This window comes from Nyctereutes procyonoides, unplaced genomic scaffold, assembly GCF_905146905.1.
Source record: "Nyctereutes procyonoides isolate TBG_1078 unplaced genomic scaffold, NYPRO_anot_genome, whole genome shotgun sequence".
Classification (NCBI taxonomy): domain Eukaryota; kingdom Metazoa; phylum Chordata; class Mammalia; order Carnivora; family Canidae; genus Nyctereutes; species Nyctereutes procyonoides.
The window spans coordinates 37,985,941-38,003,792 of NW_026575042.1; the positions used below are offsets into that span (position 1 = coordinate 37,985,941).

Genomic DNA, 17,852 nt, shown 5'->3' on the forward strand with positions numbered 1-17,852 from the left:
CAAGTGCTTTCTGCCCAAAAAGAGCATTAGATTTTAAGGGTTCTGGATTTGTTTTCCCAGAGAGCCAAACAAGCCAGGATCAGAGCTGACCTCAGAGAGCGCCTGCCCTGGCGTTCTTCACAGCAACCCCGGCCAGGGTGGAAGCTGCTGCAGCTGGGCTGGGCCCTGTGGTCAACAGCGCACAAAACCTCTTTGAAGGTCCTCTTGTTATTCATTCACTTGAACCTTGATTTTTAGGCGGGTCAGCTGGTACATTTTAGCAATTCTGCATTCTTTTGGGTAACTGTATTAGTCTGCGCTGGCTGCCATAACAAAATATCATAGGCTGGGTGGCTAAAACAAATTTATTTTTATGCAATTCAGGAAGCTAGAAGTCCCACATCAAGGTGCTCGCTGATTCTGTTCCTGGTGAGAGCTCTCTTCCGGGCCTGCAGAGGGCACCCTCTTGCTGTGCCTTCAGGTGTGTGTAAGCAGAGGGAGAGACTGCTCTCGGGCGTCTCTCTAATAAGAACACTAATCCTATCTGATCAGGTTCCTACCCTTATGACCTCATTTAACCTTAATTACTTCCTCAGAGGCCTCATCTCTACACACTGCCACACTGGGGGCTCAACATATGAATATTTGGGGCATACAAACATTTAGTCCATAACAGTAACATACATACCTGTATAGAGTAAAATTATCTTCTGTTTCAAAGCTGGATTGATAGACCTCTGCTCAGGCAAATTTGGTTTTCCCATTTTGACTTCACTTCTTAGCTGGCAGGGTAGTCATAAATGAAAAAAGAGGCATAGGATGCAAAAAGATAATTACAGGATATTACCAGCCTTCTCCTGGCCACACGTGGGGGTTGGACCTAAGCCCTGACACCCCACTCTCAATAATCTGTGCTTTAGGTCATCTTGCCAGACCCCTGGAACTACCCTAGTCCCTGTCCTTTACAACTCTTGTCTTGAAACAAGAGTACTCTAGAATGAATGTTATGTCCTCCTCCATTCAGATGTTGAAGTCCTAATCTCCAAGGTGATGGTTTAGGAGTTGGGGCCATTGGAGGTGATTAGGTCATGAGGGCAGAGCTCTCCCAGAACAGGATTAATGCCCTCATAGAGGAGAGCCCAGAGAGCCCCCTTACCCTTTCTGCCCTGTGAGGTTATAATGAGAAGACGGCCGCCTGTGAATCAGGAAGAGGCTCTCACCAGACACCAAATTTACACACGGAGTTTAGACACCAACCTAAAACCATACAACATAGTATATATCAATACTTTTCGATCTTCCTCTAGGATGTAAGGAAAGCAAAAAATGTTTTGAGGCCACTGTTCTAAAGGCCCACATGTTTGGTTTTTCTCTTCTGTTCTGTGAGCTTCTCCTAGATCTCCCAGTCACTGCCTGCCCGAGTCAGGCATAGTGGCTCCCCGTTGCTGACAGAGAGGACCAAATGCCTCATGAGCCAATGACAAGTTGTCCTTAATTGTTATAATGTGTAAAATGCAATCTTAGTATTGATGCTCCTTCTTTCGTTGTGTGTGTGTGTGCGCACGCACATGCGTGCATGCATGTATGTGTGCACTTGTGTCTCTCCTAATATATGCCAAGTACACTTCCTGGTGCTTCGGATACATTAGGGTAGAGAACAAAGATCCTTGCCTCTGAGGGAGGGGCTCGGAATGCAGTGTGCTTGTGCTTGTGTGTGCATGGGTGTGTGCCTGGATTGTTCACATATGAGGTGGCAAAAGGTAGACAACTTTTAAAGGGCATAATAAACATACATACACATGCTACCGTTTGTTGGAAGGTGATAATTGCTATGGCAAAGAGAAAATGTCGAGGGGTGCCTGGCCGGCTCAGTGAGAAGAGCACGCAGCTCTTGATCTCAGGCTCAGGAGTCCAAGCCCCACATGAGGTGTAGAGATACTTAAACATACATAAATAAATAGACTTAAAAAAATGTTAAGCAAGTTTGGGAGCATGGGGAAGGAAGGTGGTTGGGGGGGTGTGATCTTAAATAAATGGTTGAATGTAGGCCTCCTCAAAAAGACAGCATTTGCGTACACAGCCAGGAAGGGAGGGATGAGCCTGGAGGTAAGTGGGGAGAGTGTGCAGGACAGAGAGGAGAGCCCGTAACAACGCCCTGTGGCCTGTGCACAAGGAGCATCAGGGTACCTGGGTGGTAACAGAGATGAGGCATTGAGGGCTTTGTTAGCAAGGACGGAGCAGTTAGGACTCATTTAGGATTTTGGTTTGACAAGGACCCCCTTAAGCTGCATAGCAAATACCCCGGATGGGGGTGGTGGGCAGGGAGGCCTATTGGAAGGCTGTTGTCATCCAGTGAGAGGTGACCGTGGGAAGTGAGAGGGGTCCACCCCACTGTGACTAGGGCAGTAGCAGAGGAGGTCAGGTGTCACATCTGTCCCATTTCCTGATGCTTGGGATGTAGAGTACAAGAGAAAGGAAAGGAATAATCTAGAAGGACTCTAGAAAACATACTAATTTAAAAAAAAATATATATATATATACCCCAAGTGTGTTCCTCTCTGCTACACTCTTACAAATCTGAGATTTGGAGCCACTTTTATAGAGGGCAGCTGTGGAATGTGGAGCATGTACATGAGGCCCTTTGGGACGATAATTGGAGCCTCCTTGGTTGCATGCTCTCCTAAAGCCTCTGAGGAGAACAACATGGAAAGGACAGTACTGAACCGAAGTGAATGGGATTTGACAATGGGTCGGATAATCCTCTTATGAGAAATATCTCTGCCCAAAAGTGTATGAAAATGAAGGAAATAATCAATAGCAAAGTGTGTAAAAACCTATTTATACAACTTTAAACAGGCTTTTCTTTTTTTAACCCTATCTTTTTCTTTTCCATACAGTCAGACAGAAGGGAAGTTCGACTTTGAACCAGACTACAAAGTCACCTGGAGCTGTAACACGGAAGACTACTTCAGGGAAGGAGAGAAGAAAAGGTACTTGGTTGTTGCTTCATCTGTAAATCACTTTCTCCTTTCATGGGCTGTGCGTTCCTCCTACTGTACTAATTACCCCAAACAGAAAAACTCACATGGAGAGAAAGAAGACTCCGTGTCTTATGGTTTCATATAAACCAAACACAGAACAGCTTAGCCATATCCACCAGAGGAATTTGTCTTTGGCACATTCAGCAAGCTAAAATCGATTATGGGGTATAGGTTGGTTTGGGGATATCTCTGCAGTGAACAGCCAGCAGGACCTGATAAATTCATCTCGGAGACTTCTCTCCTACTCTCAATGCTTAGAATCAGAAACAGAGTCATTTAGAGGTAATTTTAAGAAATTACCAACCCTAAAACCTCTGAGCAGGACTAAATGAAAGAAGATATCCAAGTCTTTTTTTTTTTTTTTTTTTTTTTTAGGATTTTATTTACTTATTTGAGAGAGAGAGAGTGTGTGCACAAGCAGGGGCAGGGACAGAGGGAGAAGGAGAAGCAGACTTTCCACTGAGCAGGAACCCACCATGGGGCTCTATCCCAGGACCCCAAGATCATGATCCAAGCCAAAGGCAGACGCTTTACCGACTGAAGCACCCAGGTGGCTTTAAGTCTTTTTAAAAAATATTTATTTATTTAAGTAGTCTCTATACCCAGCATGGGCCTCGAACTCATGACCCTGAGATCAATAGCTGCATGCTCTGACTGAGCCAGCCAGGTGCCCTGAGAAGCTATCCAAGTCTTAAAGGTTCACAGCTAAGTGTTAGGGAAGCTGGGTTCTCTGCCCAGTGCTTGGCCTGGTGCCTGTGTCTCAGCACCCTATTCAGCAAATGGAGGAATTTGCACTCACAGCTTCCTAAATCCCACTCCAGCTTTAACATGTTGAAGTTTTAAAGACACAGTACCAGGTGACTGTTAGATGTATCATGAGCACAGTCTTTGGAACACTCTTTGTGGAGGCAACCTAAATTTGTGTTGTTTTGTTTTAGTCCATTTTATTTATTTATTTTTCTGTACAACTAGTGTGTGGAAGGTGACAGGCCCTTGCGATGTAGCTCTTTACCTTTTGCCTTTTTCTTCCTCTTTTGTGTGGTGTGGTCTTTTTCCTGTCCTTGAATTATTCTTGTATCTCCTCTGTGAAATCTGAATTAGATAAATACAAATTCCTTTGATCTAAAAAGCCAAATGGAAATGGAAAGTGGGACAGTTTATCAGACCTGTCTCTGTCATCTGGTATAAATACAGTCTTTCCATTGTATAGTGCTAGTAGATTTTGCAAAATCTATTAAAAGAAAAAAAAAAGATGAAGAACCCTGCTAGGTTATCATTTGTTTTAGATACCATTTGGGGATATTTTCAACTAAAAATCATTTTGGAGGAGTTCGTTGGGATTTCTGTGGGGATGAGGTCCCAGGCATCCCTGGGTCTCTAGTTCTGCATCTAGACCTAATAGAAAGTGGCAATGAGGATAAAGACTGAATGTGTGCCTCATGCTGTGCAGTTAACTTGACATTGCAGAGGGGCACCTGGGTGGCTCAGTGGTTGAACCTTTGGCTCAGGTCGTGGTCCCAGGGTCCTGGAATCGAGTCCTGCATGAGGCTCCCCATAGGGAGCCTGCTTCTCCCTCTGCCTATGTCTCTGCCTCTCTCTCTGTATCTCTCATGAATAAATAAATAAAACCTTAAAAAAAAAAACCCACCTTGATATTTCAGGAAAGGCCAAAATCTCTCTGGAAACTTTAAGGTTTCTCAAGGCTGGAGAGAAACTGACTAATTCTATTTGTTGAACCTCCCTGCTTAAAAAAAATTTTTTTAAGTTAATTAATGGCAAAGAAGGTTAAAAAAGTTGCATAGCACTCTAAATCTTTATGTTTAACAAGCTAACTCTTCTAATATATGTAAAAACACAGAATGCCTGCGTAACTCCAATAGGCAATGACTGCAGAGTCTGAATACAGTCGTGAATGACTCCACCCATGTGCCATTCCCCATCCTAGACTTCCAAGCCTCCACCCCCATGTAGGCCCTGGAGATGTTAAACCCCCATAGAAGGTAGATAGTTTGAGGAAAAAGTCAAAAAGAAAACAATACAACTGTCCCTTCAGCTTTTGAATAACAGCTATGTTGAGGCCCAGGTCATAATAATACCTTTCAGCTGTTAAAACCTGGCACAGAAATATCAGACTTGCCTCTTCTGACCTTACACAATAGAAATATATTGTCCCACAGTCCTGGGCTCTGGAAGTCAAGATCTAGATGTTGGCAGGGTTGATTCCTTTTGGAGGCTCTGAGGGACAGTGGTTTGCTGGCAGTCTGGTGTTTTCTTGGCTTACAGATGCATCACTCTGACCTTCGCCTTCGTGTTCCCCAGGCATTCTGTATGCGTCTGTGTCCAATTTTCCCCTTTTTATAAGGACACCAGTCATACTGGATTAGGGGCCAAGTCTAGTCCAACATGACCTCATCTTAACTAATTACATGTGCCTTGACCTTACTTCCAAATAAGGTCATATTCTGAGGAACTGGGAGTTAGGACTTCAACACAGGAATTTTGGGAGGGGACACAATTCAACTAATAACAAGAGTGCTCAGAATGTAGTTTATAAACAGGATGCACACCTAGGAAAATAGCCACACAAGGCAGCATTTGCCAAGCGCCAAACATGGACAGTGGGTTCAGAGAAAGGCATCCTTCCTGGGAAAGGAAGTGGGGAGAGGCTTATGTGAACAACCTAGAAGTTGACATGTGGAAAGAAAGGACTTACAGGTGGAAGGATTTAAGAAGGGACGGAGGGCTTAATTATGCAAGCCCATGAACCTACAAAGTTTAGTTGAAACAAGAGGATGTGGGAGAGTGAACCTGGCAAAAAGGGTAGGTCACATTAAGGAAGATTTTGCAGGTCAGGCCAAGAGTTGGGACTTAATCCAATAGACAATGGGAACCATTAAAGTCTTTTGTCTCCCCAGGATCCTGTGCCTCAAATCAGTAGGAAAGCCTGTCCCTGATCCAGATTTACTTTATGGCTTATTGTCAGAGCAGACCATTTTTATGCTTTCCAGAATTCACAAAGCAAATAAAAAAAAATAGCTTCCCACACTGGATAATTACTTTCACAGTCAAAAGGTGTTTGGTTGGAGGTGAGTTTGGACTTTGGTAGAAGAATTCTATTTGTTTCACAATAAAGGGTCAGATTGAGTGGATTTATATCAACCTCTTGAGGGTGGAGTCCAGATGGTTTCCATTTGGTCCCAATTGGAAACAGCCAAACTATTTTTATGCTTGCCCCTTTGTGGATGGGAGGCTTTGGCCTGATGCTCGGAAAGTTAAACTCATCATACTGTATGAGTCAAAACCCCCATTCAGAAGCCTGACACCCTTTATTATTCTTCCTCAAATGTATAATTACAAGAACCTGACAATTTTACATTTAGCAGCCCATTGTAAGTGGATAGAAGAGGAAAAGTACTCCATTCTATGCCTGCAGAATTTAGACATCTGTTTGTCCAAGCCAGTCCGCCTCAAAGCAGCACTGAACATGAAGATTCATTAGATCAGTGGTTCTCAAACTTGAGCAGCCTCAGAAACACCCAAAAGGCTTATTAAAATGCAGATTGCTGGGCCCTGCCCCACACTGCTGGATCTATAGGTTGGGGTAAGGCTGGAAAGTTGGCATTTCTATCAGGTTCCCAAGTGATGTTGATACTGTTAGCGCAGGGTCCCACTTTGAGAACCACTGCTTTAGAATGAAAAGAAAATCAGATTACCTAGTCTTACTTTGTTCAGTGAAGAAAATCAGAGGGCAGAAAGAAGCTCCTAGATGCCTCTTCTCTGCAATGGAGACCACAGAACAGAGGGGACCCAGGCCTGTTTCTGCCTGCAGCTAACCTATGTCTTCCAGATCTAACGTGGCCCATGTCTGAGCCCCATGGCTCTGTACCAGGAGACTGTGGGAATTGGGATCCTGGACCTGGAGGGTGATTAATATTCAAGTGAGCAATGTAGGCCCCATCACAAGCCTGTCAGACCCATAAAGAGCCAGAAGATGGCTTATCACTGGAGGTCACTGAAAGGTCATCAGAATAGTCATCTGCAGATAGATAGCTTCCCTGAGCCCCACTCAGCTAGTCCTGCTGTGTCACCTCAAGGCCCCAAAAGTTTCTGAAAGACTCAGCAAGGACTCAGGCATGTCCTGTCACTGGGGCCTACTCTGTTTCCTAGCCCAAAGTCCATACCATAGTTCCTAGGATTGTCTTAATTCTCAAGGATTTAGGACTGGGAGGGCCAGTACATGACTTAGACATATACTAGGAGCAAAATCCAACCATAAAACGGTCAGTGCGCAAGCTTGGGATCAATCAGACCTTTGCTACAGTACCGATGCCACCCAAGTGCCAAATTCCCTTCCCCAAGTAAGGGATTATTGTTTATAACATAGTCCTGGTCCATAGGAACACTATGGCATTAAGGAATGCAAGGGCCAGGTTCAAAAGACAAGATGTAATCTTCAAGACAGCTTTATTAGTTCCAAATCAGGAAGTTACTGATTATAATCCTGAGATTGTTTTACTTGGGGATTTTATCCTGGAGTGATAGCCAAATAGTGGAAACCTTTGTGGACAGGTTCCAAGGTCCAAGGTGTGAATCATCCAACACTAATTACACTTTGCTTCCTTAAGTACTGCAATCAAGCTAACAGAGTTTCTGTTCTGGTGTATAAATGTCTGGTTTTTACACAGGAAATCACACATGTTCCTTGTTGATGGAAAGAAGCTATTTCAAACAAGTCTTTTTAAAAAATCAACTTTATTAAGAAGAAGGTCCTATCAGGACCTGGCATCCACAGTTGAACATTTGAGTACACCTTAAGCAAAATAATCTGATGTCCAACAGAATGTGTGATGCCACCTGTTCTGGTGGTTTCAGGAGAGGCCAGAAAGTGAAGGAGAAGATGAGGAGCCTCTCCAGGGGAACTTCTGGTTCCATGAAAGTTTACATTTGACCTTTGAGTGCTGGCCCACATAGGAAATAGAGCTCTCACTAGGAGAACTGAGAAGAGGTTCATCAACTGGGGAAGAGAGGGCATTCTAGGCAAAGGGGACCACATGAGCAAAGGGTCAGGGGGTGAAAGTACCCAAAGTGTTCAATGTATGTACGTATGGGGAATTTGATGTTCACTGCAGGGTGGTCATTGGGAGAGTGACTGGAGGTGTAGCTGACAAGGCCAGTGGGCCCATGTGGCCCAAAGCCATGAATGTTGTTGAGTTAGGCTTTCTCCTGTGTGCAGAGCGGGAGCCATGATTCCTCTGAAGCAAGACAAGGACATGATGAGAATGGGATTTTTTTTTTTATTTATTTATGATAGTCACAGAGAGAGAGAGAGAGAGATTGGCAGAGACACAGGCAGAGGGAGAATCAGGCTCCATGCACCCGGAGCCTGACGTGGGATTCGATCCTGGGTCTCCAGGATCGCGCCCTGGGTCAAAGGCAGGCGCCAAACCGCTGTGCCACCCAGGGATCCCTGAGAATGGGATTTTTGAAAAGAACCTTGACAGCATTGCAGAATATGCTTTAGAAAGAGGAACATCTGGATGATGGGAGACCAGTTTGGAGGCTATTACAGTAGATCAGACAAAAGAAGATAAAAGGCAGAACACAGAGTTCAGTGATAGAAAGATAGTCTATCTTTCTAGATAGAAAGATAGTCTTTTTTGGAGGGAAATTTGATGGGTCTGGGTAGCCAGTTCAAGGAGGGTGATAAGGATTCTGAAGTCAGGGACAATTGGTGGACCTTGGCAAGCAACCAGAGAGAAAATGGGAAGAAGCACAAGGCTGGGTGAGTCCATATGGATCTGTGAAGTGGCTTCCAGAGGAGGTGTACAGCTGTCACAAATATGTATCTGATCCTTAGGAGGCAATGGCAGAAGGGGAGATCCCTAACACGAGGAGGTTCTCCCCCAGGGGGGCTCTCATTCTAGTGTTTTAGTGACTTTCAATATCCAGAAGTGAAGCTGAGACAATAGGCAGTAATATTTATTACTAAGTGTACTAAGTTCCTCTATTTCACCACTCTTCCCAGTTGACCTTTACAGTACAACTAGGAAATGAGTATTATGATCTCTATTAGAGCAATGAAGAAATTTGGGTTCTGAAAAGTTAAGTGGCTTTCTGGGGAGTCACACAGCATTTTTCAGAGAGAGACATTATACCCAGAGATTCTCCTTCTCTACACCATCCTGCCTCTCAGGCACAACTGGATTTGCTATGCCACCACTAAGTTCCCTGAGACAGAGGGGAGTAAATTAAAGTAGTCACTGTCAGGGGCAGCTGGGTGGCTCAGTCAGCTAAGCGTTGGACTCTCGATTTCAGCTCAGCTCCGGACCTCAGGGTTCTGAGGTAGAGCCCTGCATTGGGCCGAGCATCAGGCTCCGTGCTGGGTGTGGAACCTGCTTAAGATGATTCTCTCTGTCTCTTCCCTTTCTCCCTCTCTCTCCTTCTCTTAAAAAAAAAAGTAGTCACTGTCAGCTTGTTTTTGTTTTAAAGAAATGTTAAGTAAAAATAGGTTGGGGTGAATACAGCTGGGGTGGATCAAGTATTACCGGGGGCTGAGCATGTACTCACCCTTACTCTGAGGAATTTGTTTTCCATTCAGAGAAAAGAATTTGGTTCTGTTTGAATTTTGGATGCAGGCCCAAAGGAGGAAATCCCTGTACTAAGCAGCATCAGCCTTCCTACCATCTAACAGGGCACTGTGACTCACTAAATTCTGCAGAATGGTTTGGACTTGCACTTCCCTAACTGGTTATTTTTCATGAGCAGAGATGACAGACATGGTGATCTTATTTACCACCAATGGGAGGGAGATTTGGATTGTTTCTCCCCATGAGGGTGCAAGTTGTACCAGGCCAAACACAGACCCAGAAGCTCCCTTCTTCTCCAACGGCACACATTTGCACTGCAGTGGCTCAGTTGGTGGGGTGGCAGGGGTAGACTGGCAAAAGCTGTTTCTTTCCTTGCAAAGCTTGGCAGTGGCACAGGAATTTGGCCTTTGGCCTCCACCCCACTGGCCTTGTGTTTCATCACTGCTGCTTTCTGGCAAAAAAAAGGGGCAAAAAGAAACGAGTGCCACATGTAATCAATATCCACATCATGAATCATTTTGAGCAGTAAACTTAACTTTTCAAAGGCATTTATATTTGTAAAGAGATTTTATATATAGAAAAGACATATTCTATTCATGTTCATGAATGGTCTCAAGGCATTATTGGCTACACTATACATGGAAAAACAATGAACAGCAAGATAAAAGTTTCTACAATATTATTGCATTCTGCACTCTTTTACTCATTGATTCGTTCAGCAGTTATTAAATACCCACAATGTGCCAGAAACTGTTCTAATATATTAGCACTGTCAAATTATTCATAACAGCTGTCATTTGCCAACATCCCCATGTCCTGGATGTAAGAACAAATACATTTGGACAAGTTATGTTTAGTTCCAATGAAACTAAATGATGAGCTAATTTTCATCCCTCCAACTGTGTTTGAAGGAAAATAAGTCCTGTCTATTTCTCTCAACAATCCAATGGATTAGATTTGTAATCAAAGAAACCAACTGAATCTCTTTTTATTTATTTATTATTTATTTATTTTTGTATATTTTTTTATTGGAGTTCGATTTGCCAACATATAGTATAACACCTGGTGCTCATCCTGTCAAGTGCCCCCCTCAGTGCCCATCACCCAGTCACCCCATCCCCATGCCCACCTCCCTTTCCACCACCCCTTGTTTGTTTCCCAGAGTTAGGAGTCTCATGTTTTGTCTCCCTCTCTGATATTTCCCACTCATTTTCTCTCTTTTCCCTATAATCCCTTTCACTATTTTTTATATTCCCCATATGAATGAGACCATATATGTTTGTCCTTCTCCGATTGACTTACTTCACTCAGCATAATACCCTCCAGTTCCATCCACATCGAAGCAAATGGTGGGTATTTGTCATTTCTAATGGCTGAGGAATATTCTATTGTATACATAGACCACATCTTCTTTATCCATTCATCTTTCGTGGACACTGAGGCTCCTTCCACAGTTTGGCTATTGTGGACGTTGCTGCTATGAACATTGGGGTGCTCATGTCCTGCCATTTAACTGCATCTGTATCTTTGGGGTAAATCCTCAATAGTGCAATTACTGGGTCGTAGGGTAGCTCTATTTTTAACTCTTTGAGGAACCTCCACACAGTTTTCCAGAGTGGCTGCACCAGTTCACATTCCCACCAACAGTGCAAGAGGATTTGCCTTTTTTCACATCCTCTCCAACGTTTGTTGTTTTCTATCTTGTTATTTTTCACTGGTGTGAGGTGGTATCTCGTTGTGGTTTTGATTTGCCATCCCTGATGGCAAGGGATGTAGAGCATTTTCTCATGTGCTTGTTGGCCATGTGTAGGTCTTCTTTGGAGAAATTTCTGTTCATGTCTTTTGCCCATTTCATGACTGGATTGTCTGTTTCTTTGCTGTTGAGTTTTAAAAGTTCTTTATAGATCTTGGATACTAGGCCTTTATCTGATATGTCACTTGCAAATATCTTCTCATATTCTGTAGGTTGTCTTTTAGTTTTGTTGACTGTTTCTTTTGCTGTGCAGAAGCTTTTTATCTTGATTAAGTCCCAATAGTTCATTTTTTGCTTTTATTTCCCTTGCCTTCATAGACATATCTTGCAAGAAGTTGCTGTGGCCAAGTTCAAAAAGGATGTTGCCTGTGTTCTCCTCTAGGATTTTGATGGAATCTTGTCTCACATTTAGATCTTTCATCCATTTTGAGTTTATATTTGTGTATGGTGAAAGAGAGTGGTCTAGTTTCATTCTTCTGCATGTGGATGTCCAATTTTCCCAGCACCATTTATTGAAGAGACTGTCCTTTTTCCAGTGGATAGTCTTTCCTGCTTTGTCAAATATTAGTTGACCATAGAGTTGAGGGTCCATTTCTGGGTTCTCTATTCTGTTCTACTGATCTATGTGTCTGTTTTTGCACCAGTACCACACTGTCTTGATGATCACAGCTTTGTAGTACAGCTTGAAATCTGACATTGTGATATCCCCGACTCTGGTTTTCTTTTTCAATATTCCCCTGGCTATTCGAGGTCTTTTGAATCTCTTTTAAAAGCATACTTTTTTTTTTTAACTGGCACACTAGAATGGGCCAAAGTCCAGATTTCTCACCTTTCCCTAAAAAGTCATTTCCCTTTCATGACTTGAAAACTTATACTTGGTTATCATTGACTCTTCTCTCTTCTTTGCTCTTCCTATGCACTAGATAGCATTCACTTCATGTTAGCTTCAAAAGGGCAGGGAGTTTTGTTTCTTTTGTTCCCTGTTGGGTTTCCAGCCTGGCATATAGTAAAGCTCAAAAATATTTGTCGAATGCTGAATGAAATCAAGTACAAAAAATCCCATCTACCCTTTGGTTAGGTTCTTAAGTCAGCATATTAAGCAGAATTAGTTTATAGCTAAGTAATTCTTTATAATTCCTTAAACTGCCCACACAATAAACATATAGGTATATTATTTCTAAGTCCTGTGCAGTTTCTGGCCAGCTTTGGAACAGATCATTGTTTGTCAGTTAAGCCCCAGATGAAGTAGTCAGCTAGTGTTTAGGGGGTTATATTGTATATAACTTTGAATAGTTGGAAGCCTCTGGGAAGCCATCTGGCTTTGAGACCAGATTCAGATCTCTCATCTCATACTTACTGAGTGGATGAGCTGACATTATGTCTATGGCTATTTCTCCTTTTCCATCCTCTTCCTGTCTTTTTCTTCGCCAAACTCTTAAATTTGAACTGGTATAATTAAATGTGTACGTATGCCTTGCTGCAGCACTGACACTGAACTTTATGAAAGCTGAATAGACCAATGGGGATGAATCAGACTCCAGGACCACTGACCTCAGTCGGGAAGTCCACAAAGGCAAGATGGTTCTTTCTCCTTCAAATTTGCTCTTCTAGGGCTCAAAAAATGTGACAGCTTTGCAGGTTCTTTTAAAGAGCTGAATCCCTGGATAAGGACTATCACTTCCCCAGGATCAGTGGGCAGCTCATTTATCTTCTACCAGGAAATTTCTAAAGACATTGATTTTCCTCTTTAGCCAAAGTAAAGGTAACAGTCTAAATCTTAAGTGAGATTTCCTTTCATACAGAGCAATCTGGGGCTTGCTATGGTAAAGAATAAAGTATTTTTTTAAAGGAGTTCTTAAATTGTATGTATTTCCTTCATTATACTGCAAAATGCATCTACTCACACCAGTCAAATAAGTACAGTTTTAAAAAAATAAGATCAACTTAGCTGGTGGCAAATGGGAGAGCTATAGTCTAAAAATAATAAAATATTATTTTCTGATAGGAATCAAGAAAAAGATGAAAGATTTGACTGAAGCTGGTCCTTGGTTAGTGAAATTGTATTTGGCAGATAATGGCATAGATGGAAAAGGAAAAGAAGGAGAAAATGGCTTGTTGGAATTCACTCAGATTTTAATATGGTGAGTAGAAAAGAGGTTTTATTTGTTCGCGTTCTAAAACTAGATGCTTGGTTTAAATCGTAGGGACAATGATTTAATTACAATTCATTTTATTTTATTTTGTTTTTTAAAAAAGATTTTATTTATTCATTTAGAAACACAGAAAGAGAGGCAGAAACACAGGCAGAGAGAGAAGCAGTCTCTCTGCCCAGAGCCCGATGCGGGACTCAATCCCAGGACCCCCAGATCACAACCTGAGCCAAAGGCAGACGCTCAACCACTGAGCTACCCAGGCGTCCCTACAATTTCTTTTATTTTTTTATTTTTTTTAATATAGTTTTATTTTATATTTATTTATTTATTTATTTATTTATTTATTTACGATAGTCATACAGAGAGAGAGAGGCAGAGACACAGGCGGAGGGAGAAGCAGGCTCCATGCACCGGAGCCTGACGTGGGATTCGATCCTGGGTCTCCAGGATCGTGCCCTGGGCCAAAGGCAGGCGCCAAACCGCTGTGCCACCCAGGGATCCCTGAGAATGGGATTTTTGAAAAGAACCTTGACAGCATTGCAGAATATGCTTTAGAAAGAGGAACATCTGGATGATGGGAGACCAGTTTGGAGGCTATTACAGTAGATCAGACAAAAGAAGATAAAAGGCAGAACACAGAGTTCAGTGATAGAAAGATAGTCTATCTTTCTAGATAGAAAGATAGTCTTTTTTGGAGGGAAATTTGATGGGTCTGGGTAGCCAGTTCAAGGAGGGTGATAAGGATTCTGAAGTCAGGGACAATTGGTGGACCTTGGCAAGCAACCAGAGAGAAAATGGGAAGAAGCACAAGGCTGGGTGAGTCCATATGGATCTGTGAAGTGGCTTCCAGAGGAGGTGTACAGCTGTCACAAATATGTATCTGATCCTTAGGAGGCAATGGCAGAAGGGGAGATCCCTAACACGAGGAGGTTCTCCCCCAGGGGGGCTCTCATTCTAGTGTTTTAGTGACTTTCAATATCCAGAAGTGAAGCTGAGACAATAGGCAGTAATATTTATTACTAAGTGTACTAAGTTCCTCTATTTCACCACTCTTCCCAGTTGACCTTTACAGTACAACTAGGAAATGAGTATTATGATCTCTATTAGAGCAATGAAGAAATTTGGGTTCTGAAAAGTTAAGTGGCTTTCTGGGGAGTCACACAGCATTTTTCAGAGAGAGACATTATACCCAGAGATTCTCCTTCTCTACACCATCCTGCCTCTCAGGCACAACTGGATTTGCTATGCCACCACTAAGTTCCCTGAGACAGAGGGGAGTAAATTAAAGTAGTCACTGTCAGGGGCAGCTGGGTGGCTCAGTCAGCTAAGCGTTGGACTCTCGATTTCAGCTCAGCTCCGGACCTCAGGGTTCTGAGGTAGAGCCCTGCATTGGGCCGAGCATCAGGCTCCGTGCTGGGTGTGGAACCTGCTTAAGATGATTCTCTCTGTCTCTTCCCTTTCTCCCTCTCTCTCCTTCTCTTAAAAAAAAAAGTAGTCACTGTCAGCTTGTTTTTGTTTTAAAGAAATGTTAAGTAAAAATAGGTTGGGGTGAATACAGCTGGGGTGGATCAAGTATTACCGGGGGCTGAGCATGTACTCACCCTTACTCTGAGGAATTTGTTTTCCATTCAGAGAAAAGAATTTGGTTCTGTTTGAATTTTGGATGCAGGCCCAAAGGAGGAAATCCCTGTACTAAGCAGCATCAGCCTTCCTACCATCTAACAGGGCACTGTGACTCACTAAATTCTGCAGAATGGTTTGGACTTGCACTTCCCTAACTGGTTATTTTTCATGAGCAGAGATGACAGACATGGTGATCTTATTTACCACCAATGGGAGGGAGATTTGGATTGTTTCTCCCCATGAGGGTGCAAGTTGTACCAGGCCAAACACAGACCCAGAAGCTCCCTTCTTCTCCAACGGCACACATTTGCACTGCAGTGGCTCAGTTGGTGGGGTGGCAGGGGTAGACTGGCAAAAGCTGTTTCTTTCCTTGCAAAGCTTGGCAGTGGCACAGGAATTTGGCCTTTGGCCTCCACCCCACTGGCCTTGTGTTTCATCACTGCTGCTTTCTGGCAAAAAAAAGGGGCAAAAAGAAACGAGTGCCACATGTAATCAATATCCACATCATGAATCATTTTGAGCAGTAAACTTAACTTTTCAAAGGCATTTATATTTGTAAAGAGATTTTATATATAGAAAAGACATATTCTATTCATGTTCATGAATGGTCTCAAGGCATTATTGGCTACACTATACATGGAAAAACAATGAACAGCAAGATAAAAGTTTCTACAATATTATTGCATTCTGCACTCTTTTACTCATTGATTCGTTCAGCAGTTATTAAATACCCACAATGTGCCAGAAACTGTTCTAATATATTAGCACTGTCAAATTATTCATAACAGCTGTCATTTGCCAACATCCCCATGTCCTGGATGTAAGAACAAATACATTTGGACAAGTTATGTTTAGTTCCAATGAAACTAAATGATGAGCTAATTTTCATCCCTCCAACTGTGTTTGAAGGAAAATAAGTCCTGTCTATTTCTCTCAACAATCCAATGGATTAGATTTGTAATCAAAGAAACCAACTGAATCTCTTTTTATTTATTTATTATTTATTTATTTTTGTATATTTTTTTATTGGAGTTCGATTTGCCAACATATAGTATAACACCTGGTGCTCATCCTGTCAAGTGCCCCCCTCAGTGCCCATCACCCAGTCACCCCATCCCCATGCCCACCTCCCTTTCCACCACCCCTTGTTTGTTTCCCAGAGTTAGGAGTCTCATGTTTTGTCTCCCTCTCTGATATTTCCCACTCATTTTCTCTCTTTTCCCTATAATCCCTTTCACTATTTTTTATATTCCCCATATGAATGAGACCATATATGTTTGTCCTTCTCCGATTGACTTACTTCACTCAGCATAATACCCTCCAGTTCCATCCACATCGAAGCAAATGGTGGGTATTTGTCATTTCTAATGGCTGAGGAATATTCTATTGTATACATAGACCACATCTTCTTTATCCATTCATCTTTCGTGGACACTGAGGCTCCTTCCACAGTTTGGCTATTGTGGACGTTGCTGCTATGAACATTGGGGTGCTCATGTCCTGCCATTTAACTGCATCTGTATCTTTGGGGTAAATCCTCAATAGTGCAATTACTGGGTCGTAGGGTAGCTCTATTTTTAACTCTTTGAGGAACCTCCACACAGTTTTCCAGAGTGGCTGCACCAGTTCACATTCCCACCAACAGTGCAAGAGGATTTGCCTTTTTTCACATCCTCTCCAACGTTTGTTGTTTTCTATCTTGTTATTTTTCACTGGTGTGAGGTGGTATCTCGTTGTGGTTTTGATTTGCCATCCCTGATGGCAAGGGATGTAGAGCATTTTCTCATGTGCTTGTTGGCCATGTGTAGGTCTTCTTTGGAGAAATTTCTGTTCATGTCTTTTGCCCATTTCATGACTGGATTGTCTGTTTCTTTGCTGTTGAGTTTTAAAAGTTCTTTATAGATCTTGGATACTAGGCCTTTATCTGATATGTCACTTGCAAATATCTTCTCATATTCTGTAGGTTGTCTTTTAGTTTTGTTGACTGTTTCTTTTGCTGTGCAGAAGCTTTTTATCTTGATTAAGTCCCAATAGTTCATTTTTTGCTTTTATTTCCCTTGCCTTCATAGACATATCTTGCAAGAAGTTGCTGTGGCCAAGTTCAAAAAGGATGTTGCCTGTGTTCTCCTCTAGGATTTTGATGGAATCTTGTCTCACATTTAGATCTTTCATCCATTTTGAGTTTATATTTGTGTATGGTGAAAGAGAGTGGTCTAGTTTCATTCTTCTGCATGTGGATGTCCAATTTTCCCAGCACCATTTATTGAAGAGACTGTCCTTTTTCCAGTGGATAGTCTTTCCTGCTTTGTCAAATATTAGTTGACCATAGAGTTGAGGGTCCATTTCTGGGTTCTCTATTCTGTTCTACTGATCTATGTGTCTGTTTTTGCACCAGTACCACACTGTCTTGATGATCACAGCTTTGTAGTACAGCTTGAAATCTGACATTGTGATATCCCCGACTCTGGTTTTCTTTTTCAATATTCCCCTGGCTATTCGAGGTCTTTTGAATCTCTTTTAAAAGCATACTTTTTTTTTTTAACTGGCACACTAGAATGGGCCAAAGTCCAGATTTCTCACCTTTCCCTAAAAAGTCATTTCCCTTTCATGACTTGAAAACTTATACTTGGTTATCATTGACTCTTCTCTCTTCTTTGCTCTTCCTATGCACTAGATAGCATTCACTTCATGTTAGCTTCAAAAGGGCAGGGAGTTT

At 42.4% G+C, this 17,852-nt stretch overlaps 1 protein-coding gene across 1 annotated transcript in view; it reads left to right on the forward strand.

Annotated features, from left to right (window-relative positions):
* The window catches only part of LOC129506962 (uncharacterized), a 29,845-nt gene extending 16,340 nt beyond the window's left edge, over positions 1-13,505 (forward strand). The window contains exons 6-7 of the mRNA XM_055321045.1: positions 2,877-2,969; positions 13,366-13,505. Coding sequence (XP_055177020.1) covers positions 2,877-2,969; positions 13,366-13,505 — 233 coding nt within the window. The remainder of the gene's footprint in view (positions 1-2,876; positions 2,970-13,365) is intronic.
* The last annotated feature ends 4,347 nt before the right edge of the window (positions 13,506-17,852 follow it).